General features: G+C 42.0%; 1 protein-coding gene across 3 annotated transcripts in view; it reads right to left on the bottom strand.

The window, feature by feature from the left end:
• Positions 1 to 211: 211 nt before the first annotated feature.
• The window catches only part of IP6K2 (inositol hexakisphosphate kinase 2), a 34950-nt gene continuing 10735 nt past the window's right edge, over positions 212 to 24426 (bottom strand). For 2 of the 3 annotated variants that reach the window (XM_006130886.4, XM_014577419.3), the window contains exons 2-6: positions 8934 to 9232; positions 6505 to 6727; positions 5474 to 5649; positions 3423 to 3598; positions 212 to 996 (exon numbers count right to left, since the gene is read on the bottom strand). In XM_006130886.4, coding sequence (XP_006130948.1) covers positions 499 to 996; positions 3423 to 3598; positions 5474 to 5649; positions 6505 to 6727; positions 8934 to 9135 — 1275 coding nt within the window. In that variant the 5' untranslated portion in view covers positions 9136 to 9232 and the 3' untranslated portion in view covers positions 212 to 498. Of the gene's footprint in view, positions 997 to 3422; positions 3599 to 5473; positions 5650 to 6504; positions 6728 to 8933; positions 9233 to 9395; positions 9415 to 24426 lie in introns of those variants that run through there. The other variant, XM_025188563.2, reaches the window with a different exon arrangement.

The following is a 24426-nucleotide window of genomic DNA, read 5'->3' on the forward strand; positions in this document are numbered from 1 at the left end:
ATGGGGCTATTTATCCATATAAAATTTACAGAAATGAGATCCTGAATTACTGTAAAACAATGTATTGGATATTTTTAAGCAGATTATTTCTTATTTATTCTTATTCCCCCTCAATAGCCAGTGATCAAACCTACTTTCGGTTAATATATGACTGGAAAAATATGGTAACACTGATTCTCTTTCTTAAACACCAGAAATGACACCAGCATCATTTACAATGAACAAAAAGAATTTATTGGAACATATACACACTGGGATAACAGAGGTATTTGAGTCAAATATGGAATGTTTCAGAAAGTTAAAATAAATAAGGATACCAAGATTTGCCAGTGCTAGGTCCAGCACCATTGTAAGTAAATGCCCTCCTCTGAACAAGTCTGACTCTGACAGGGCCAACCCAACAGAGTCTGCAAAGACTCCTACCACTAGAAAGTGGCCAATAATTTTGGAATACAAAGAGTCACTATAGTGCTTTCTACTGATGTGCATTCAAACTGTTTATTCGCTGCTTTCGTCTCTTATTTCTTTAATAATACCTATTAAGTTCTGAAGTCCAAAAACATAACCTGTATCTTGGCCCTCATGCACCACACTATCTTCCCCATAGTACTTGCAGGTTGTGTGGGCAAAGTCTATCATACGGACATCAACAGTACTAGCAGTAGGCTTGTACGCATATGCGCCAGCTGATTCATCCGAAGACTCCTCTGAGAGATCCTCTAAGTCCTCTGGATCTGAGTCCACAGCAACTTCCCGCAACTCCTTGCCATCATAAATGATAAGCAAGGAGCTGGAATAGAAACGGTAAGATTCTTGTTTTTCTAAGACAGACTTGAGTTCAGTTAATTTTTTTATAACCGATTCAAAGAGTTCCCTGCGCAGGTATTTGCCATTATGAAAGAACTGGTAAAGTGCTTCTTTAAATCCTTGGACTGAAAGCTTTCGCCCATGGTATTTATTCATGAACATTAACTGGCCAGTGCCCGTCTGGTAGACCTGGACAGGGAGAAAAAAAGAACAAAAGGAATGGTTGGATGCCAACAATAGTAACTCTGAAGAACACCTCAAAAAAATTAACAATGTCCCACCAGAAAAAAAGCAAGTTTTATCAAGATGATGTGTTTGTCTCTTAAAACAGCTTGTATGCAGTTGGTGAGAAGAGCATGCTAGCAACCACAGGCCCACCAATATCCAAAGTATTGCTAGTCACAAAGGAAACTGAAAATTCCTCAGGCTTAGACTTGAGCGTTTCCATTTTAAAAAAAGGGGATGAAGAGTTTAACTAGGATTAGGAAGGCTGAAGCCAAGATTTCTGAAGTCATGTTACAACATGTAGGCCAGCCACTCCATAAGCAACTACAGCACATCTCTGCTGGCAGCCTTTCCAAACTTATTTCCAGAACTGCTGGAAGTCTGAACAACAGCAACTGCCCATATGCAACACTGAAGCAAGAAGAAGAAAAAGGTTTTAACAATCAGCAATCATTGCTTTAAACAATTGAGAATGTCATTTGAAAATATCAAACCCACAGACCAGGTAGAGTCTATATTTACAGGGCAGAGACCTGTAAATGGAACAATCACTTACAGCTCTGTATGTTTCTTCCGCAAAGGCCTCCATGTTTCAAGAGCACACACATTCTAAATTGTTGGAACAGGAAACCAGAATCTCTACCCCAAATGAGCACTGATAATGATGGTTAACAAATATTACATCCATTTCTGATGACTGCGCCTCCTCTGCTCGATACATGAGTTAATGGCAGCGGCAAGCTGAGTGTCATCCCAGAAACACTCATTTTACCAAACAGACCAGGGAATGCTGAGTGAACACATCAGGCATCGGAGCAGTTGACTGGATGACAAAGGAGGCACCCCAAATAACTGCCCAGGGTGGAACTTTTGTGAATGGCAGTGGGTAGAGAAGTAATTTTCTCTACCTACTCAGAGCTCTGGGAAGAAAAAGCATGCCCCCTCTCTATCAATATCTATAAATAAAAGGGAAGAGGCTTAAACTCTCCCACACAGCAGCTGGAAGGGGAGCACCAGAAGAGCAGGGAAGAGGAAAACAGATTAGAGATTCACTCAACCTTCCTAGGAAACAGGTGAGTGTAAAGCGACCCATCATCATCAGTTGTAGTGGTCATGTATACATCTGGTGAGATTTGTTAAGGGCATACTACTGCTTCTTTCCGCCTTTTCATTCCTAAACTAATTAACCATTTCTATGCTGTCTAACCATTTCTATGCTGTCTAATTTAGAGGGACCTGAGGAAGACCTATGCCTCCAATGTAGCCCCATATTGCTGGGGCATCCTTTTGTGCCAGCATTCCAGGAGAGTTGTGGCTCTTCAACACCACTGGAGCAGCAGTGAAGCAGTTAAGGCATTTCTTAGAACTGAATCAAATCATTGAGTTGCTACAGAACGATAAGTAAGCTACAGGATATTACTTTAAATGGAAGCCTAAGCTGCTGCTCTCACTGTATCTGCACTATAAATCTTATCACTCCTCTTTAATGATCAACTTCTTGTTTACACATTACACAAAGTTTACTTTCAGCAGTGAAAAGAGTCCAGACTTTACAAGTCTCCAGGACAGTACTAACTGTAAAAGCTGTTGCTGCTGATCTAATAGTCAAATGTAAGATCCATGCACAGAGAAAGGCGGCAAACATGTCTGTTTTCTGATCTCCAGCTCACAGGATATATTTACTGTGAGGCATTCAGAGAAAGAACTGCAGATTACTATGCAGTTGCTCCTCAGTCTGACTAGTGCTATTATATCCTTCATGTTGTGAAGAAAGTAATTAAATGTCCTTCAATTAGAAAGGTGACTAAAAGGTAAGACCCTCTCAAGGAGGAGGAACATGAAGTGAGATGATTGGATAATGAATAGCTGTCTAAGGCTACAAATGCAAAGAATATAATGGACTAAGAAAGCAACAAAATGTATTTTCCTATTGCCGACTTAAGATAATACTGTAATGGTTTGTTTGTGATTGTTTGGAAAATTACTGATTTCACATTCCTGCTATTACCAGACAACCATACTTGTAATCTTGGAAGAGAGATATTTTCCTCATTCTGACCAGCTGCAGCCTTGTTTCAGAAGAAAGTTAAAATCTTTGTTAATAGTACCATACCACCATCTCATAGTACTGGAAGGGACCTTGAGAGGTCATTGAGTCCAGTCCCCTGCCCTCATAGCAGGAGCAAGTACTATCCCTGACAGATTTGCCCCAGATCCCTAAATGGCCCCCTCAAGGACTGAACTCACAACCCTGGGTTTAGCAAGCCAATGCTCAAACCACTGAGCTATCCCTCCCCAAAAAAGTGTTACTAGCAGAAAGTGTTTAAAAAAAGTCTCTTCAAATATAACCCATTGTGCCCATTCCTACCCACAGTCAATTTCAGACGCACCTGCATGCCACACACTCGAACCCCAATAACCGCTGAAGTACTCTGCTGACACTTCCGGATCTGGTTAGCTTTCTTCTCTTCTGATGCATCATCTCCATGCTGCCGGGTTCCCATTTTAAGGTCCAACACACATGGCACTTCGTATCGGGAGGTTAGGTTTTCCAGCAAGATAAATTCTGACTGGTTAAGGGAAAAGCCTTACAATAACTGTTTTAAAAAGCATTCGGTCATCCCCATTGCAAATGAGAAAAGGCTACAAAACAGGAGCATCCAAACTTTGCCTAATGATTGCACCTTAGCAACAAGCTTACCCGGAACCAAAAAGATACACTTACTTTGCATTAAACAAAGTAGACTGCATATGACCTAGCCTTTCATTTGGAAGTGAAGCCCAAAGAGACCACAGGTTCCAGGTTGCACTGCTCTCTATCACTCTACAAGCACCCCCAAATTAGAGATGAAAATCACCAGGGCTGCATTATTTACTATTATTTTTTTCTGGCAAACCAGAATCTAATTTTAAGTTCTCTATGGCGTAAATAAAGCTGACGCTCTGTTTCTATAAAGAGAGGCAAAATGTTTCACTGGGGAAGATGCTGCACTGAGACTCATTAAATCTGGGTTCAATTTCTTGTTCTGCCAAATACCTGCATGACTTTGGGAAAGTCACTACAAATCTTTATCCTTGTTTCCTCATCTCTAAAATGAGGATAGCACTTCCTTCTCTCAAAAGGGTGTTATGAGAAGTTGATGGATATCTGAGAATACCTCAACTGTCATCTGAAGAAGTAGGTTGTACCCACAAAAGCTCATGATACCATCTACATGTTTGGTCTTTGAGGTGCAGCTAGACTATTTGTTGTTTTTAAAGTTTTTCTAGTTACAGACTTAACTGAAGCTTTTGAGAATACCTCAGATACTTAACTCCTTATACACAAGATTCCCTCCCCTAAACATGTAGGTTTTAAGATCTTTACAGCATTTGTGCCCGTTGCAAGCAGAACATATTTAAGATTATATGTGCATTATGGAAGAGAAGCAGCATCACTGTAAACATTCACATGCATATAGACTCCTTTTGTCATCACTGGAGTTGAGTGTGCATGCGCTGATGGCTGCACTGGCATTAATGGAACATGGAAATCTCATTTTCCCTCACCTGAACAACCCTACACCCTTCGAACAGATAAGTATAATCTGCTTCTAGGAGCATGCATTCACTAATGATTTTCATCTTTTCCCATCTATAAACCCAGGTTAAATTTTAGATTGTTTGCTTTTACCAAAAAATTAGCTGAAACTAGGAATCAGCAGACTAGCCTGAAAAAATATCTCTGCAAAAGGAACTCTCTCAATCAAGGAATCAAAACTTTCCACCTCTGATGTCTTCATTTAAAAGCCAACCATTTCCTTATACTTTTTAAAGTAGTATCTGAAAAAATAGCATTTTTAGAATTGAGAGGGTGGGGAAGTGGAGGCTAAATCCTTTGACATCATCCTAATATATGCAACAAATATATAACTGCTACGCCTAGGAAAGCAACAGCAGAATTCCCTTCCTCTAAACTCATGCATTAGGAAACTTACTTAGGATTAGGGATGTTCGAATATACCTGATTAACTGTTTAATGGATAAGATGATGCATATCAGTTAATGGTTTCGGTTATATTCAGCTTCCCCAGGAATTTGGCAGGCAAAGGCTTTACAACTGCAGAGCCTGCAGCAGGAGTACCAGCTAAGATTTTTAGCGGTTATACGGTTACCCTATTACATGATTTTTAACATCCCTATCTAGGATGCTGGAATCTTGTCTACTAGCAGAGATTCACAGAGATTTGTAGATTCCTTGAGTCGCCCAGCACAAATTCCAGCAAAAAGTAATGATCCCTTCATAGTCACCATCTATTGGACAAATCCTGGTTTCAGATAATCCTATTGTCAGTGTTACAGCTACAGTATGGGTTGGGCTTTTTGGCAGGGGATGGGGAGGCATCTTAACAAAAAAGCAGACTCCATCCTTGTTCTGGCACACACTTCTGGGAAAGGATACTATACTGATTCCGATGTTTTGCATTTTCCTTCATCCGCCGTAACTGCTGCTGGTGACATTTCATACTCCAAGGGTTATGATGCTTAAACTGTGAACTGACATTCCCCTTTTTTTCTACACTATAATACAAGACTTCAGATTTCTTTAGCCACTCAAATTCTTCTTCTAATTTGTGACTAAAAATAAAAATAAAAATAGGGAGAAGTAGTTAGAAGCCAAATGAAAATAAAAAATACAATTTGTTCTAGCTTTACATATTACACGCTGCAGACCCTCAACATCTCAGCCTATTCATGTATCTCAAAATGACAAAATCCATTACTGCATTATACATGGGTCTGCGCAATTTCCCATTAATGATATTTCGCTCTTTGTAAATCTGCTTCCATGCTAATTTATATTTGCAGATTTCAACAGACTATGAAACAAACAGTAATGATGATTGAACTACTTAGACAGAAGTGTGCAGAACAGTGGCACAGCTATAAGTCTTCCAGATTTCAATTTTGTTACAGCTCTCTGGTAATTGCCTCTACAGTGCATCACAGATCAGAGATTTCGAATTGGGAACAGATCTGCATGAATCCTGTTTTACCTCTAACTGCATTTTTCCTCATTCATTCATGCAAAAGATTTCAGTAGACTCATTTAACACAGCAGAACTTCTCTCTTGAACAGCCATGCTTTTGCTGATACTACAGTTAGAAAATAATCAGAATCCTAGAACCCTCCTCAACTGACCACTGCAAAAAGGTAATTGTGAAGGAGAACAAATGAAATTCACCTGAATGGAAACCACTTCTGCTACTGAAAGTGTTTCACAATGGAGACAAAATAAACAGAAATGAGAGTGCGAGGAAGAGACATACGGCATAAGAAACAGGAAAAGTGGATAAAACCTCCATTCTAGAATTGAAACAAAGCCCTCACATGTTGAATTTTATTCATCTCTGCATCAGAACAGATATGAATAAAATTCAGCATATCATGGTTATCTTTCAAAGCTTTACATTGACTTCCTTTTGACCTACCTTTTCATTTTTTCCTCTTTCCTGTGCTGTCGAACCCATTCTTTAGTTATCTTGTCATTTTCTAATAATACAGCCTTTTTATTAGTCCACCGTAACAACTTGTTTTTGGGTTCACAATCAGAATTATCTATGCTTTCCAAGTTATCATGGTCCCCATTTAATGGATAGGCTATTAGACACAGGTTTCCATCTTCATCCTCTTCAAAGCTAACTGACACAACACCTGGGGAAAGAAAGGAGATGACCAATTAGTAATCAATGAAATGACATGCAAACATTTTATTCAACATGATTTTTCACTAAAAATATAGCAACTTTTGGTTTTTCTCTTACCCAGGTCCTTAGTTTTTTAATCTTGCCACAGGCCAAACTCATCTGTCAACCTAACAAATATCAAAACATCTAGACACAAATGACACCTCACAGAGAAGACAATTTATCATGTAGACAAAACAATTGTGACAGAAGAGATTTTTCTCTCTCTGATGTACAGAGTCAAATACGAATCAAATAATAACAGGAGACGATTTCAATTATTGAAAAATTTTATTAATTTAAAAAAGTCTGACTGGTCTGACCTTAGGAGAGATGTAAAACATTTTATATTTACATCTTGCAGTGAAAAATAACCTGCATAGAAACACCAAAAGCTTTCAGTTTTGCATGACAGCAAAGCAAAAAGCATTTATCCAGATTTTTTTGCGAATAGATTCCAAGGGCAAGGAAAGGCTTGTAAGGAGAGCAAAACAAGAAAAACGTCACACATTACAACAGATACTAGTTCAATGGCTTCCATTTAGAATCACCACGTTTAATTTTACATTTTTTTTCCTTTTTGGGATATAGATTTTATTGATGTTGGTTATGCAGCAGTTTTGTAAAATAAAGAACAAAAAGCAATACAAAGCAAATCTGATTGTAGTACATAGAAACATGGTGAACCTTGAAAGCATATTTTCCTCCTCATCTCAAGAGTCTCTAGAACACTGCATTGTATATTAAGAGTCTTAGAGGAAAGTTGTGACAGGGTTGCCCCCAGAGCCATATTAGAAAGTTTCAATGATTATCGAAGAAGCCGTAACAACTGGCTGAATGTTTGGTTTTTTGGGGTTTTTTTTAGGGTTTATTTTTCTCAGTCCTTTCTCTTTATCCTCAAATCAATCACTCTGCACAGTTCTTGCAGCTCATCACTCGGCCGGAGGAGAGAGTTCTCGGCGAGAGATTGGCACTTCTGAGCTGGGCAGGCAGTTCTGGGACCTATAGTAGCTGGGGTAGGGAGTGCAGAAGCTCAGACTGACAGTCCTGCTGCCACATAGGAAAGGACTACAGGAAAAAATGGGGGAGCCAGCTAGCAATTGGCCTTTGGCTTTATCCTGGAAAAAACAACAGAGATGGACCAAATGAGGCCCCTTACCCCTAAATTCCTCCCATACCTCCCAAAAGAGAAAAATCACATATACTAGTACAATTGTTCTATAACATTTCGTAAAGTATCGTTTATAGACCACATTTCTGTCAACAATTCCAAAAGATGTGTTCAAACCTCTCAGCAATTATGTGAACATTCAAACAATGTAACTTTCAAACATCTTCTCTGAGGTCTTCCTTCAATTTTACAATCAATATTAAAGAAACTTGGTCACCCTTATTCAGTGTTCAAGTCTAAAATACTTAAAAAACAATTCAAAATAAATAAATGCTCCAGACTTATTTTATCAATTAATCTCCAGACAGCAGTTAACAGCAAACCCTACTAAGAAAGAAGCATTTTAACTAGTGCAATGCTTAAAAGAACTGGAATTTCCACTCCTACATACCATCTGACTCAGCCTCATCACGGCTACTTGATCCTTGCCTACCTAAATGCTTCGAATTTTCGTTTCCTTAAAGGCAGAAACAAACTGCAAATGTTTAACAAAATACTTTTCAACTTTCTTTGCTGTACCAATATTGTTATTTATGGAGATAAATATTTGAGCGTTAGAGGACAATCCAAAACACAAAACAATACAACTAAACTTCCACACAACATGTATTCAAGCAATCTTACCCAGTCCTAGAAGACACACATTAAAATAAAGAGCCAACAAAATTTAAAATATATATATATACAAATGAGAAAAAAAATCCCAAAAGTATTACTGAGAACATTTACAAGCTGTTAGCTACTTACCTGTCTGTGCCTAGGGGAGATATATGGGCTGTCACCAGCAGAGTTGTTCTACTCTAATGCTGTTAGTCAGCCCAAAGACCCACTGGCAAGCATCTCCACCCTGCATCTCCACAGCCTGGCTCAGACAACATCAAAATACATGAAAAGAAAACCCCTAAAATCTCTTCTGCTCAGAAGAGATTTTAGAGGAAAGAGAGCACACTTAGAGTTACACTAGAGAAAAGCCCCAACCCCTTTCTAAGGCTTTGTAACATACCTTCATACTGTGGAGTGAATTTACGCATTTCTGTTGGGAGAGTCTCATAGAATTGGTGTTCCCTCTGGATGAGGGGTTTACAGATGGTCTTGTCATTAAACCGGAGGACACAGGAATGACCCCCAACCTGGTGGACAAAAGGCTCGAGCAGGACTCCCTTGGCATAGTGCTCCACTTCCATGGCTCCAAATGCAGGGCTCATCCTTGTAGCACATTAGATAAAACAATGTGGCAGTGGTGAAGGCAGCTCAGAAGTAAGTAGATGTCTCCCAAAAGGTATTTATTCCAGTTCAAAAAGTCTGTTAAAATAAATATAACAGAATCCTTTGTGTTAACTTTATATGTTGAGGTCTGAACAGCCAATGCTAATAACAGTTACAGTATTTTCAAAATGAAGGCACAGGAAAGGAAACTGAATGTATACAATCCTCTATGCAAAGATGAAACTGAAAAGAACCTTACAGCTCTAAGTGCTGAGGCAAATAAAAGTGAGGTCATACAAGCAGAGAAAAACAAAGCCACTTACCCCTCCCACCAAAGCCTCAGCCAATGGAAATTAAATTTAGCTGCTATGCTGAACCAAGATGAAGGAGGGGAAACAAGAGGAGGTGAGACAAAAGAAAGGAGGCATGAAAAACATACTGCTTCTGTCAGCTTTTCTTCTTAGGAGCCCTGACAGCATTTTCTTATCAATAAGAAAGGACCATAGGGCAAACTAAAGATAAAACTTCATGCCTTAGCATTTCATGCCACATACTCATATTATGTAGGTACTAAGCAGAGTTTAGATCCAAGTTACACTTTAGATATAAGCTACTGTATACACTTACAGAACTACTCAAAACAATCGCTGTCAATCCATGCATAGGTTTCCATTTAATACATGTGATGTTTTACTAAACTTTCAACACAAGCTATAAAGAAAGACTAGTTTAAAACTTCCACTAAACTGACAAATCCTCTTTTCCAGGAACTGAAAAAAAGACCCTATAAAAATCTACCCTGCACAACTTTCTACAATATATTATTTAAAAGTAACTTAATATAAAAATATGCTGTGCACTGTTCTTATTACCTGTAAAAAGTTCTGATCACAGTAATTAAGCTTTTAAACAGTTTAACTTTTTGTATCATTCACCAATTTTTAAATGTACTATATTTCATAGCTAAAGGCAGAGAAATCTTTTGTAGAAAACAGACATCGCACCCAGAAAGCTGCAAATCAACTACCACTAATCAGTTTCAGTCATCTATTATTTTATCATTTAATTTTACATATAAAACAGTACAGCATGAAAAAAATCATACAAAGCATAAATCTTATTACCAAATTTAGGTTGAGTAATTCTAATTTGAGAGCCTATTTTAATAATTAACTTTAGTATCTAAAAATTGAACAGACATCTTTATTTCATCTTAAAGAATGTTACATAAACAATAAGGCACCTAATTCAAAGAAACTACAAAGTGTTCTAGGTCGCTGGGCTATTTTTATTTGTCCTTCTTAGATATTTAGCAGCTTTAGGCTTATCTTTAAAACTCAAGAACTGGAAGCTTATGGCAGTGACCACAGGTCTGACAGGCAATGACCTGTTTACCTTCCTAATTTAATTTACCAGAAACAATGGGTCAACCAATTAATTATGACTGCAGGAAAATATACTTTAACTAAGGCACCTCTCTCTGCCAGTGGAATTGTTCCCATGCATACTTAAGTTAACATATATAAAAATTGCAAATTTCCAAAATAAAATAAAATAAAATAACTAGATTTTTATATCAAGACTGAATTAGAGAAACAAAAGCAAATTGATCGACTGAATATATTCTATGGCAAAGATATTTAAAACCTAGCTTAAAACAATGAACTCACAATCTTGCACAGTTTTTTTTATATTTGATAATCTAGCTACATGAATACGAACTGACCCAGACAATTTAAGCAATACTCTTTTATCCAGAAGATGGCACTCATAGTATTTTTCCCTTGCAGCAAATTACAGAATACATCCTTTGAACTTCTAGTGCATTTCTAGCCATCTTATGAAAATATATCAGTATGCTGACCGCTACTGAGATTGCTACAAGCAAGCATCAGTACACACTTATCAATTTCTGAGATATGAGAAAGCATGAAAATCTACTGAAAAACAGATATTCCAATGTGATTCTAAGAGAGCACTAAATTTCAATGGGCAAAGTTTTTTGTTTTGAGGCTTGCTTGCACACTTTACTAAAATTATTTTGTACACATTTTTTCAAACTAATTTTAAAATCCCCAAGTATTTAATCATGCTTCCTGGAATAAAAAATCCAGCTGTCTGGAATTTTGTTCAATCTTAGATAACAAAGGCTTGTCTAGAAATAAAAACTATATTGCTTTAATTATAAGGTAAATCTAAAAGCTGTACATTACCCTGTGCCTACATTATTATACTGGTAATAGCTTATTCCAGTAGATAAAGGGAAATAATCTACTCCAGTGTAAGCACTTTTATATCAGCATAAGTGTCCACAATAGAGGTTGTAACAGAATAACTATTTTAACCAAAAAAACAATTTTCTAAAAAAGCACCATATTTTTAACTTAGTTACACTGATACAACATCTGTGTGGAGATTGACGAATCTTGTTCCAGAACAACAAAATTTATATTGAAAATTATGCTTATAGCATCACAACAGAAATTAAGTAAATATCTAAAAGGAGAAAGTTCGCCTAAGACAACTAAAACAACCCATGTCCCTCCCTCACATCCCCAGTGAGCTCATTAGTACTTCAGTGTAACTCCATAACTTGTTTTCTTTTATATAGACCCAAACAGTCCATAAGGTATTTGCACACTGTGTATTTAGAAAACACTAGTCACTTGGGTATGACATTAGCCAGTATGCAGTTCAACAGAAAAAAAAATCCTACTAGTTCTAATGATAAAAGTATTTGATAAGGGCACCATATATATTATGCAATATCTACTGCAAGTGCTAAATCAGAATTAAGCAATTTATATATTCTCATAATTGCTGTGTCCTATGTGAAATTTTATCAAATTACTTATTTCATATTTATGCAAAGTTCTGAGTTTGAAGATTTGGGTGATCAGTTCACAGATACCGTATTTTCCGGCGTAGAAGACGACTTTTTATGCTAAAAAACATCCCCCAAAAATCGGGGGTCGTCTAATATGCCGGGTATACAGGCAGTCCCCGACTTGCAGGTACGAACGGGGCTTTTCTCGCCCCGGAGGACATGGACTGCGGGACCTCGCGGTCCCGCTGCCCGTGTACTCCGGGGCGAGAAAAGCTGCTCCGCGTCTCCCTGGTCTGCAGACCAGGAAGACGCGGAGCAAAGCTGCGGAGGGGCTCCGGCAGCGGGGCAGCCCAGGCGCGCCTGAGCTGCCCCACTGCCGAGCCCCTCCACGGCTTTGCAAAGCCTCGGGGGAAGCCGGCAGTGGGGCAGCCCAGACGCGCCGCGGCTGTCCTGCTGCCGGCGTCCTCAGAGGCTTTGCTCCCGGTGTCCCTGGTCTGCCGGAGACGGTCCCCAGCAGACCAGAGGCACCGGGAGCAAAGCCGAAGTGGCGGCGGGGTGCCACTCTTCTGAGGCTTTGCACGCCGCCGCTGCGGCTTTGCTCCCGGTGTCCTTGGTCTGCTGGGGACCGTCTCCAGCAGACCAGGGACACCGGGAACAAAGCCGCAGCCACGGCGGGGTCCCGCGCCTCTGAGGCTTTGCCAGAGCAAAGCCTCAGAAGCACGGCACTCCGCCGCCGCTTCGGCTTTGCTCCCGGTGCCCCTGGTCTGCTGGGGACCGTCTCCAACAGACCAGGGACACCGGGAGCAAAGCTGGGGAGGCGGAGGGGCGCTGCCGGTTGGCCTCTTAAGGGGGGGTAGTCTTATACGGTGAGTATAAGACAAAAACCTATGTTTTAACTAGAAAATTAGGGGGTCGTCTTATACGCCCAGTCGCCTTATACGCCAGAAAATTCGGTACCTAAAAAAAAAAGGTCCTATTTTGACTAAGTGCAAGAGGTAAGTATAAATCCTTCCTAATGGCGGGAAAAAAACATGGAAGGTAACTTTATTGTGGTTGTGTTACACAAGCTCCTCTTATATTTTCATATTTAATGAAACAATATGTATGCTCTGCATCTGTGTTCACAAAGTACTGATATAAGAAATAAGAATATGGTTTAGAAATATGCCAGACTGAGGATTTCAACAAAGCTAATTCTGTTAAAATCCTAAGGCTGGGATACATGAGGAAATTTACTGCTATAAATATGATAAATTCTCCATGTGAATATTCTTCTCTTGAATCAGAGTACTTTGGAGGAGTATAAACTAAGCAAGAAAAATCACCCACTCTCACAGAATAAGTATCTACACAGGCCCTTATGCCAGAATAGCTGTAGTAGTAGGATTATGTTGGGATACTTTACTATGCAGACAAGCACTCAAGAGAACAAAACTCAGTTTGGAACCTGGCTTTATTCTCAAAAACAGACTGAGGAAAGAAACCCTGTCTTTACTTACTCACAAACCAAGTTCACATTCAGACTGAGTGCCAAACATTATAATGGATTCACTCAATGAGAGTGTTATATAAATCTGGGATTCTGTACCCCAGATGTGCTGTACTAACAAATTAATTCCCAGCGCTCTAGGTAAGAAGGAGAACAGAAATAACAATTTGGTTAAGTGACTTTCAAAAGGTCAGTGACACAGTGAGTCAACATGATGGAATTGACTCAGAAGTGTTCCCAGCAGCATTCCTCTGTCTCTGCTAAATTCTGGAGTAATTTTCTAGCAACATTTTTGGTAATCAGCTGTACCAGCAAAAGAGACACAGGTAAACAGAGTATGCATTTAACCATTTCCTTTTAATCACACAATTCAAATGGGGAAGTCAGAGGGATTTGACTTAAACTCAAATAGTTTTTATTAAAAACTAACCCAACAAATGATTTGATGTCATTATTAAGATACTAACACTTCTGGATATTCAACTGTAAAGACCTGAAGGAAATCATGTAAAGTATCTCAAGAGTATGTTATTTCTGCTCAGTGGAGACTACATTTCAATGAATTAATTTTATTCTCTCATATGATCATATGACTATCCAAAGCATATCAGTCTGGATTAAGTTTTGATAAAATGACTAATCATTTATATTAATCATAGCTGCTAAATGCAAAGCAACCCATGAAGAATTTCACCAGGTTTGCTTGCAATGTACCTATATGTCTGATTGACATAAACAGCATCATTGAAACAAATTCATTAGAACAAAATATGTTCCTCAGAAAAGCTAAGAACTCCCCTCCCCTCCTATCATTCCATTAAAAACCTTATATACTCAGAGGGAAAATGCCTACAAGCCCTGATTCAAAGGGAAAATGTGTCATAAGAGCAGGAATTCAATGCTCTTTAAAATGTGATGAATGCATAATACAAGAAACATACTCCACTTCCACCAAACTCCTCATAAGAGTTCCCATTTCATTATTATAGTCCCACAGATATGCATGATACAATGTCCCCAAGCCAAATAACTCACAACCTAAACATAAAACATGAAGACTTAACCTTTGCCTCTCATTTTAATATTCATATTTACTCCTTCCTATTCTGACCCAGTGTAACAGCAACACCTTAACTTTCCTTCCAATTGCCATTTTCAGCAGTATCCAGAGGAAGACAAGCAAGTATGCTATTGCCCGAAAAAACATGAAACTAAACAAGTAATGGAAGAGCAAAGAAAATGACAAGTGCATTGCTTACTGTATTCCCTTTATAACCTTGCTTAGTCTCAAGAAATATACCAACCACTTTAGCAGTTTGGAAAAAGAGACCCAGTAAGTGTCAGTCAGATACAGCTCTATTTAACAGAAAATATCAAAACTAAGATTATACCCAATGTTGCCTGGTTTGCCAGTATCTGGCCAATCGGAGTAGCAGGAGGCCATGACTGGGAACAGCACAGAGCGCAAAGGCAAGTGCCCCCCAACCTGACATGCCCAGACCCCCATACCTCCAGCCCCCTCATGCAACCTCCCCCAGCCCACTCCTGCTCCCTCTCCCTGGCCAAACAACCTACTCCCAAATCTGCTCCTGTACCCCACCTCCCACCCAGACCTTGCACCCTCACCCCCTAATCAGATCCTGCACCCCCATCCCTCTCTCTGGCTACCCTGTCCCACACACTGAACCAGATAAAAGCAGTAGCGCAGGCAGGCAACACCACCGAGCCAGTGCCGCCTTCCTCCCCATCCCCCACATCTGCAGGAGGCAGCAAGAGGTGGGAAGACAGGTCTGTGGGAGCAAATACACCCAGGGAGCTGGCTTGAAAGCTGGCTCCCGGCGCATATTCAATTCAGCCTGTCCCTCCCTCCCCCCCACGCTGCTGCCTCTCTATCAGAAGCAGCAGCACCAAGGAGGGGGCAGGCGGAACCGGTGCTTGTGGGGAGCTGGTTTTTAAGCCAGCTCCTCACAGACACTGGTTCTCAACTTTCCCCCTTGCTTCCTCTGATACGGAGACAGCAGGGAGGTGGAGAGAAATGTATGTAGTTGACAAGATCGTGTAGTTGTTTACATGATGACAACCATAGTGGGTAACAGGACAGCTGCATTTATGCATACATGAATGACTGGAAACAATGCTAGGACTTTGAGTGTAACTGTAAATACTAGGAATTACTGAATAATAGGCATCATAATACATAATGCTGTACACTTAATTATATACAAACTTTTATAACGTACATATGATGTTGTAATATTTGCTTCATTATTCACCTTTACGAAACACCACAATTTCAGTCTTCTCTAACTCAGCTCTATTTCCATTTAACAGACGTAATTTCTCTGGCCTTCCTCTGGGTACATTCCCCCCCAAAATGTTTTTTTTTTAAATTCCCTAATGAAACCTGTATAACTCTACATATTAATTCACTTTATGAGAAGATTATGAAACAAATCTACAAATCCCCCACCCATTTTACCAATATGTAATAGTAAACTGCAGCTACCTTCAGCTTACAAAGTAGTCTTTTCAGATATCAAGAATTCCCTGCTGTGCTGCGAATTCATGAATTCAAACATGTTCTGGTATGAAGAGCTTTATTACACTAAATACTCATTTCCCCAAAGATCTTTTACGAAGTTCTGTACAACAGCAATATTGTTTTAACTAAGAATTTTTTCTTACATTCAGTTCACATCCTCCTAATCCTAATGTTTTTCTTGCTCTTCCACATCTGAATCTCAAAACATATTTTAAGAAGATAAATACTGGTTTCACCTTCCTGGTCTGGCACACTCAGGACCTGACTGGTGCCAGATGAGGGATTTTGCTGGAACAGGAGAGGTCATTTCTGACCTCCCTGCTGCTGGCTGGCTCCCCCAGCAGCCCAGCTGGGCTATGAACCAGACTCCCGACCCCACCACCACATTATGCTGAGTTTCCAGTTCCCTCACCCCCCAATCCTGGAACATCCATGGCCCTGCCGAACTACAGGGCTGTGTCTACACTGGCGCAATCTTGTGCAAAAGCGGCTGCTCTTGCGCAAAAACTTGCTGCCTGTCTACACTAGCCATGTGGTCTTACGCAAGTAAACTTATGTTCTAATGTATGAAATCAGGGCTTCTTGCGCCAGAACTCTGATGCTCCCGCTCAAGAATAAGCCCCTTTGTGCAACTGTTCTTGCACAAGAGGCCAGTGTAGACAGGGTACATAAATTTCTTGCGCAAGACAGCCCTATGGTTAAAATGGCCATCAGAGCTTTCTTGCGCAACAGAGCGTCTACACTGGCAAGGATGCTCTTGCGCAAAAGCACATCTCTTGTGTAAAAGCACATGCCAGTGTAGACGCTCTCTTGCGGAACTACTTTAACGCAAGAACTCTTGCGCTAAAGAGTTTTTGCGCAGGATCATGCCAGTGGAGACGTAGCCCAGGTGCTGCTGGACCAGAATTACAGGTTGTACCTCTGTAAACTGGACTTCAAATTTAGAAGCCTAAGGGAATAAGGTGCCCAAATCATGCTCACTTCTAATGTGATTTGCATGCCTAACTCCTTAGGCTCCTTTGAAAATCCAATCTTAAATTAAGTTTTTGTAAATGCCTGTAAACCACTAGCCCTCTTTTATTATAAAAAGACAAGTGACAAACACATCATCACCACAAAATCTAGTAAGGTATGGCTTGTAATGAACAAGAGAAATATGCATAGTATTCTGCAGCCACTTGTCATACTACAAAGGCAATTTAAAGAAAGGGGCTTTCATGTCTAATTTTTGTGACTAGTTACAGTTTTAAATAAAGGTTTTCAAAAGCAGATTCCTAGTCTTCTAAATCCTGATGTATCATGGCACAGTGGGGCTGTACTCCAAAGAAATAGCTATAAGGTTATGCCCCCAGGGTGCACCTTAGAAACTATATTAAATGCATTTAAGGAAACAACCAGTGTTCCAAGCACGTCACTTTAGTGTAATACTGCTACCTAGTCATACATTTTTAATGGAATAGAAAATTATTTAGAGGGTACATCAGATATCTGTTCCTGCCCTGAGTTCAATTTCAAGTCAACAATATATCAAAGACTCTTCTGACACCCGAACACCACTGTTATCTGCAAAGCTGCAACTTTGACTAAAGCAAGGGTGGGCAAAATATGGCTCGCAGACTGCATTCAGCTCCCCACCATCTTGCAGCCCAGCGAGGACCTTGGGCAGGCAACCCTGCTTGCTGTGCCTCTGCATACTGTTCAAAGCAGCTAGCTGCCAGGGCCATGTGAGTTTCTGCGTGTGGCATGCCCAGAGGGGTGGGAGGAGGAGGGAGCTTCTACAATTATAATAATGCACATCGCATTTTGTTATAACTGGCTGAGTATTTCTCAAAACTTTAAAAAATTGATTTTTGACCAAAAAACTGCAGAAATTTGTTAACATTTCATTTTTCTCCAATAAAAATTTCTGAGTGAAAGGTTCTGGTTCGATTTTTCTGCTTTCCCTTGTACTTTTTTTCCCCCTTGCTTTGTTAAAAAACGTGTCTCCTGTTCCACCTCACTGTCCCTCCCCCACACTACACCTCCACTGGGGGAAAAAAAAGGGGGGGGGAGAGAAATTTTAAGTGTATTGAAAATTGTCTTGAATTTTTTGCACAAAATAATTTTAATCATCCTTACCCTTTGATAAACTGCCCCAAGGCTGACATAAGAGAAAAACTATAGTTTTGGCTCCCAAGCACTCCCCACCTTCAGGAGTCTTTCAGACACACAGATTTCTAAGCAAAAACTCACTAACAATTACTAGGGGGCCACGCCCCCTGCTTGCTGTGCTCTCCAACTAACCCTCCTGCCCCCCAGAGCACCAGGGAGGGGGGAGGCCATGCAGCTCCCACCTCTCCACCCAAAACACCAGGAAAGGGGAAGGCCATACAGCTCCACCCCTCTCCCCAAGATCACAGGAAAGTGGGGAAGCCGAGCAGCTCCCATCCTCCCCTCCAGCACCTGCGAGAGGGGAAGAGGAAAGCTGCAAGGCTCCCACCCCAGCTCTCTCTCACCCCTTCTCCCCCTCCCCAAGTCCATCTGGCTCTCTCTCGCCACCCCTCTGGCTGCCATTCTCCCCCCAACATAGAGTGTGTGTGTGAAGGGGGCTGGGGAAGAGTGTGGCTGTGTGGTGTCCCCCCCGCTCCCCTCGAGCACCGGGGAAGGGCGTGGCTGAGCAGTTCCCAGGGCCACATGGCTAGCAGTTTCACCCCCCCCCCCCGCCCCAAACACTGGGAAGGGAGGAGAGGAAAGGTCACGCATCTCCTGGCTTTGGGAACCCCCACCGCTACACAGGGGGTGTGGGGAGAGGAAAGGCCACGCGGCTCCCAGCTTCAGCCCACCCACTCCTCACCCTGTAGCAGCTGAGCACTGGGGAAAGGGGAGGGAGGAGGCAGGCAGGATGCAGAGTGATGTGACGACGTCATTCTGTTGTCCTGCAGGAAAAACTTTTTTTATATAGAGATAGTTAAACAAAGGTCTTATTTTTAAAAAGTAACATCTCCACCTACACTTTAATAGGTCAAATTCAATAGTACTTCAATCATTGGTTGGGATCTCTGTTAGGATCCCAGCTCCTACTACATTTAGACTGCAGAGTCGGGGGGGAGGGAAGGGGGAAGGTAGTTCCCAGGGGCAGTGTGATGCTGCTGCCTCTCTGTCCCCTTCCACTCCGTGTAGACAATGCTGGAGAGAACCGGCTTTCAAGCTGGCTCCCCCCAGCACCAGCTCCTGCTTCCCTGCCCTCCTTGCTGCCTCTAATAGAGAGGCAGCACGTAGCATATGCTTATCAGGTAGTCCAGGGGACCAGCAAACCCATTCATAAACTTTGGCAGACCGGTAACATTTTATTTTCATATTTATTATGCAAATGATGAATATGCACATAAAACATTACTAGTCCGCCAAAAGCCCAGCCTGCAGAGCCCACCTGATGAGGAATGACCACATCATTATTATGCCTGTATATATCACTTTTTACCAGAAATGTATCACAAAAGAAGTGTTTCTGCACTACAAGCAAAGGTGGTTAATGTTATTTAATTCAAACTAAGGATCCAAAAGGATTTTGCAGGCAAAAAGCTATTGGCAGGACCAATCCCCCACCCAAATGAGAACCAAGGAATCTTTAGGGCAGGGTTTCCCAACCTATGGGTCGGGACCCAAATATGGGTCGCCATTACATTTCAAAAGGGTCGCCAAGTGTCTCTCCAGTGGCTCTACCTCCGCTGCCTTCCCCCGTTTTTGAATTGCCTTGGGTCACCAAGTCTTCCTGAATTGTCAAAATGGGTCATCATCCGGAAAAGGTTGGGAACCACTGCTTTAGGGGAAGGTTGCTGACTGCCCACTTCCCCTTCCACAGCTAGGGAACAGCCATAACCAGTAAGACATTCACGGACCATAATGAGCCAAGAATATGGACTTTTGTCCCCTAAATGATATACTAATACAGGCAGTCCCCGGGTTACGCGGATCCGACTTATGTCGGATCCGCACTTACGAACGGGGCTTTTCTCGCCCTGGAGGACGCGGGCGGCAGGACCGCCCAGACACGCCGTGGTCCTGCCGCCCGCGTCCTCCGGGGCAAGAAAAGCTGCTCCGTGTCTCTCTAGTCTGCGGGGGGGGGGGGGGGGGGGGGGCAGCAGACCAGGGAGATGCGGAGCAAAGCCGCGGAGGACCCGGGCGGCAGGACCGCGGCGCGTCTGGGCGGTCCCCCCACCCAGTCCTCCACGGCTTTGCTCCGCGTCTCCCTGGTCTGCTGGGGGGGGGGGAGCAGCTAGTGTGCCCCCCCTCCCCCCCCCCCAGCAGACCAGGCTCTTCTCGGGACGCCTGTGGTAGAGCAGCTGGGGCGTTGCCGGTTGGTCCCGCAGCGCCGCTCTCGGCGCTACCTGACCAACCCGGCAGCACCCCAGCTGCTCTGCCCCAGGCGTCCCAAGTCAGCCGCTGCTGAAACTGACCAGCAGCAGCTGAATCAGGACGCCTGGGGCAGAGCAGCTGGGGTGCTGCTGGGTTGGTCCGGTAGCGCCGAGGAGCGGCGCTACTGGAGCAACCCAGGAGCACCCCAGCTGCTCTGCCCCAGGCGTCCCAAGTCAGCCGCTGCTGAAACTGACCAGCAGCTGACTACAGGAAGCCTGAGGCAGAGTTGCTCGGCCCCGGGCTTCCTGGAATCAGCCGCTGATCAGTTTCAGCAGCAGCTGACTTGGGGATGCCTGGGGTTCTTAAGTTGAATCTGTATGTAAGTCGGAACTGGCGTCCCGATTCAACCACTGTTGAAACTGATCAGCGGCTGATTCCAGGAAGCCCGGGGCAGAGCAACTCTGCCTCGGGCTTCCTGTAGTCAGCCGCTGGTCAGTTTCAGCAGCGGCTGAATCTGGACGCCAGTTCCGACTTACATACAGATTCAACTTAAGAACAAACCTACAGTCCTTATCTTGTACGTAACCCAGGGACTGCCTGTAGTGTTTGTTTCAGAGCATTTTGACAGAAGAAATGCTGGATTTTAGCTAGAGGTTGGAGTCTTTGCACAGTTCTCTAACATTCTTTTCATTTACATTTCCACTTCATATTCTGAGAAAATACCACTTGGCTCTAAGAATATTATTAAAGCAAAATGGACAAATTACTCCAAAGGTATTGACCCTTCAATAAAAAAAACCTGCACATTCATCTACCAAATCCTCTATGGGAGAAAATTATGATACCATGAATTCTGGGAACAATACTCCGTAAAAGAGTATTTTTAACTCCCCCACCCTTTTCCATATACAGGAGATTTTCACATTTTTCACTAGATTCACCTGCTGACATTTTAAACATCTGCTCATAAGGTTTTTAAACACAGCTGTAAACAAGAACTGCAATCTTTTTACATAATTTAATTAATCCTGCACAATGTACTGATTCACATAAGCACAAATCAATAACTCTAGTTTTATTTTAAAGAGCTAAAGCATTGCTATCTTTCTGCGCAGCACCTATTTGAGAATAAAAAATGGAAACTGATCTTCCTCCTCTGGTCCAATTCTTCTGAAATTAGCTATATAGCATCATCTCTTGTAGCTTTGTCATGCCCCTCTATGAATAGAAAAAGGCAAATTTATCCTGGATCACTAATTTGAGATCACAGACCAGATATAAACTGGGTGAAAAGTTTGGAGAACATTATAAATGAAAATTAAATTCCCCAAGGCTTGAATTTCTGAAAGAATCCAGCACTAATGTAGTTAGCAGCACATTACCTATTTCTGTATATGCTGATGACTAGGATAAAAGCTTGTCCCTACTGAAAACAATTATTTAAATGGGACTAAGATTTCATCATAGGTTTTTGTTTTAATTTGCAGGATTGCACTCTCACATGCATTCAGACAGATAAATAAGTGAAATGATGTCAGCTGGAAGAGATCAAATATTTTCCATGCTTGAGATAACAAGGTATGTTCAGAAGGTCTATGACTTATATTTTAATTACTCTGTAACTCTGCCTGGCTTTAATTCCCTCTATATTCTGTTAAAAAGAGTTTTACATGCATGGAAATGAGAACAAGGTAAGCAATCTAGCAAGTGCAAATTGAAACCAGCAGGCACAGGCATGTGCCTGGAAAGTCTACAGGATCACATTCACTACAAGGGGAGGATGACAAGTCTAATATCTGCTCTCTGGAATCCAGTATAAATATAAATGATATCTAAATAGAAGATAGCAGTCTATTCTCAAAGTAAACAAGACATTCCAATGGTGAATACCATACCAGTCAGCACGTTTTTCAAAGTGGTAGTGTAATGCCAAAACCAGGGATCCTCAATCTTTTCACTCAAAATGAACTATTAGTAACTCTGCACAGACCTGCCCAGCTCAAGAACTTTCCAACATTTTATATCACCTTTTTAATGCTTTAAAATTATTTTGATTACAAAACATATTGAGTCCATGCCTATGTCAGGTAGAGAAATCGATAATGTGTAGCTGTCTTTGCAACTGTATGTACAGTATGACATAAAAAAGCAATACAGATATAAAATATAAACCCCATAAAAGTGACCTTAAATGTACACCACCAGCTTTCTCAAAACAGAGTTCCTAGTACCAACTAGCACTTGATGTAGGATAAACATAAATCCTGGAAAAGGCAACTTTGTTAAATCAAACCTCCTAACAGTTTTAAAGGTGAAAAACTGGGGCAGTGCCTTTTTTGAGTTCTTTATTTTGTGTAATAAAGGCCTGAAAGAGCTTGGTTGATTTTTTTTAATTTTATGTCTTTATTGTTCCAAGTTTGTAGGGGTTTTTTCCTGTTTGTTTTATGCTTTAGAAATTCAGGCCTTTTCTATCTCGGAAGACTATGATTGAGTGAAGACCCTGTGCAGAGATGGGGAAACTTACCACCCAGATCCAGTCCACAGCTTGCTTAGATCCACCCCATGCAGCCCAGGGCTCCACCCCAGCATCAAGAGCCCAAGCTGATGCTCAGCCTCAAGATCCCCCCCATGTGGCTGCAGCCCTAGCTTCCCAACCCTTGTGAGTCCCAACCCTTGTGGACTAGAGCTAGACAAGCCAGGGCCAAATTTGACTCACAAGCTTTGCCTGGCACAGCAGTTCTCAAACTTTTTGGGCTCCGGAGACCTTTACATGTGTACAAATTTATGAGGAGCCCCAGCGGTCCACTGATTGTATGTGTTGTACCTATTGATGTTTCCAGTTTGTCAACCTCGCGGAGCCCCTGGAGATGTCTAGCAGAGCCCTGGGGCTGCGCAGAGCACAGTTTGATAAACACTGGCCTGGCAGAAGGATGAAAGGTTCTGTGTGCTGCCGCTCCTCCTTCCCTCTGGCTGAATGGCAATGCAAAAAAGTGCTGGCCTGGAGGCTTTCCCCTGAAGCTACCTGGGAGCGGTGGGGGAGTGGAGCCACATTTCCCTCCCATACACCCCATCTTCCTCATACACCTCCTTCTGTCCAGATCCCCCAGCCTGCTCCTGCACCCTACTGCCCACCGACTCTGCACCCCCAGCCTGCTTCCCAGCATCCCCCTCCCACATACTGAACGCATTTTGCCCCACCCCAAAACCTGGGGGGTGCCACAAAAATCTACAAGCCTGTCCCTCCCTCCCTCCCATGGCTCTGGGACTAGAGTGTGAGGAGAGTGTCATTACAGGAAGGGAAGCATTTTTTGTAAAGCATGACACTAAATACAGGGCATATATTCAGGTTTTTTTTTAAAACTACTTTTCAAGTTACTTTTAACAATAAATTAGACAACATAAACTACTTGTTTAAAAAACTCCTTTTTAACTAAAAGTATCTACTAATACTAGTACTAGGGTTGTAAAATCCTGTTTAATTAATTAACCGGTTAAACATTACGTTTAAGTGGTTAACTGATTAAACAGGGGTGGGAAGGGACCATTCCAACTTGCTGGGCTGGTGTGCCCCGACCTGAACCTGCCATGGCTGTGCCTGAAGTGGCCCCAATGCTGCTGGCAGGAATTGTTCCAGCCCTGCTGCTTCTGACGCCCCATGTGGCTTCACAAAGGACTAGAAGGGGCAGCAGGGGTTGGAGAAAGAGGCCATCAGCAACCACCCTCCCTCCCCACAAAGGCTGCTGGCAGCCCTGTCCCCCACTCCCTGCCCCTCAGCAAGGCTGACAAATCCCCAGAGCCAGCAGCCCTGCAAGATTAGAGCAACCCTCTACCTGCATCGGGCCACTGGCAGGGGGCTGCTCCCAGATGCTGGGTAACCAGTTAACTGTGTACCCATTCACACCCCTAGCTAATACCATCAGACAATACTTAGAGCTTGGTTACTTTGCTTTCTTCACAGGTTAGAGTCTAGAACTTGTCTAAATAAAAAAAATGTACTAATTTAAAATTAAGGCATGATGTTAAACCAGTGTAAAGCCTTGTGTAGACACTTTTGTTTAGGTTTAAAAGTACTTTATTTCAATACAGCCTAAACAGAT

The sequence above is a fragment of the Pelodiscus sinensis genome, chromosome 11 (genome assembly GCF_049634645.1).
Source record: "Pelodiscus sinensis isolate JC-2024 chromosome 11, ASM4963464v1, whole genome shotgun sequence".
NCBI classification, from domain to species: domain Eukaryota; kingdom Metazoa; phylum Chordata; order Testudines; family Trionychidae; genus Pelodiscus; species Pelodiscus sinensis.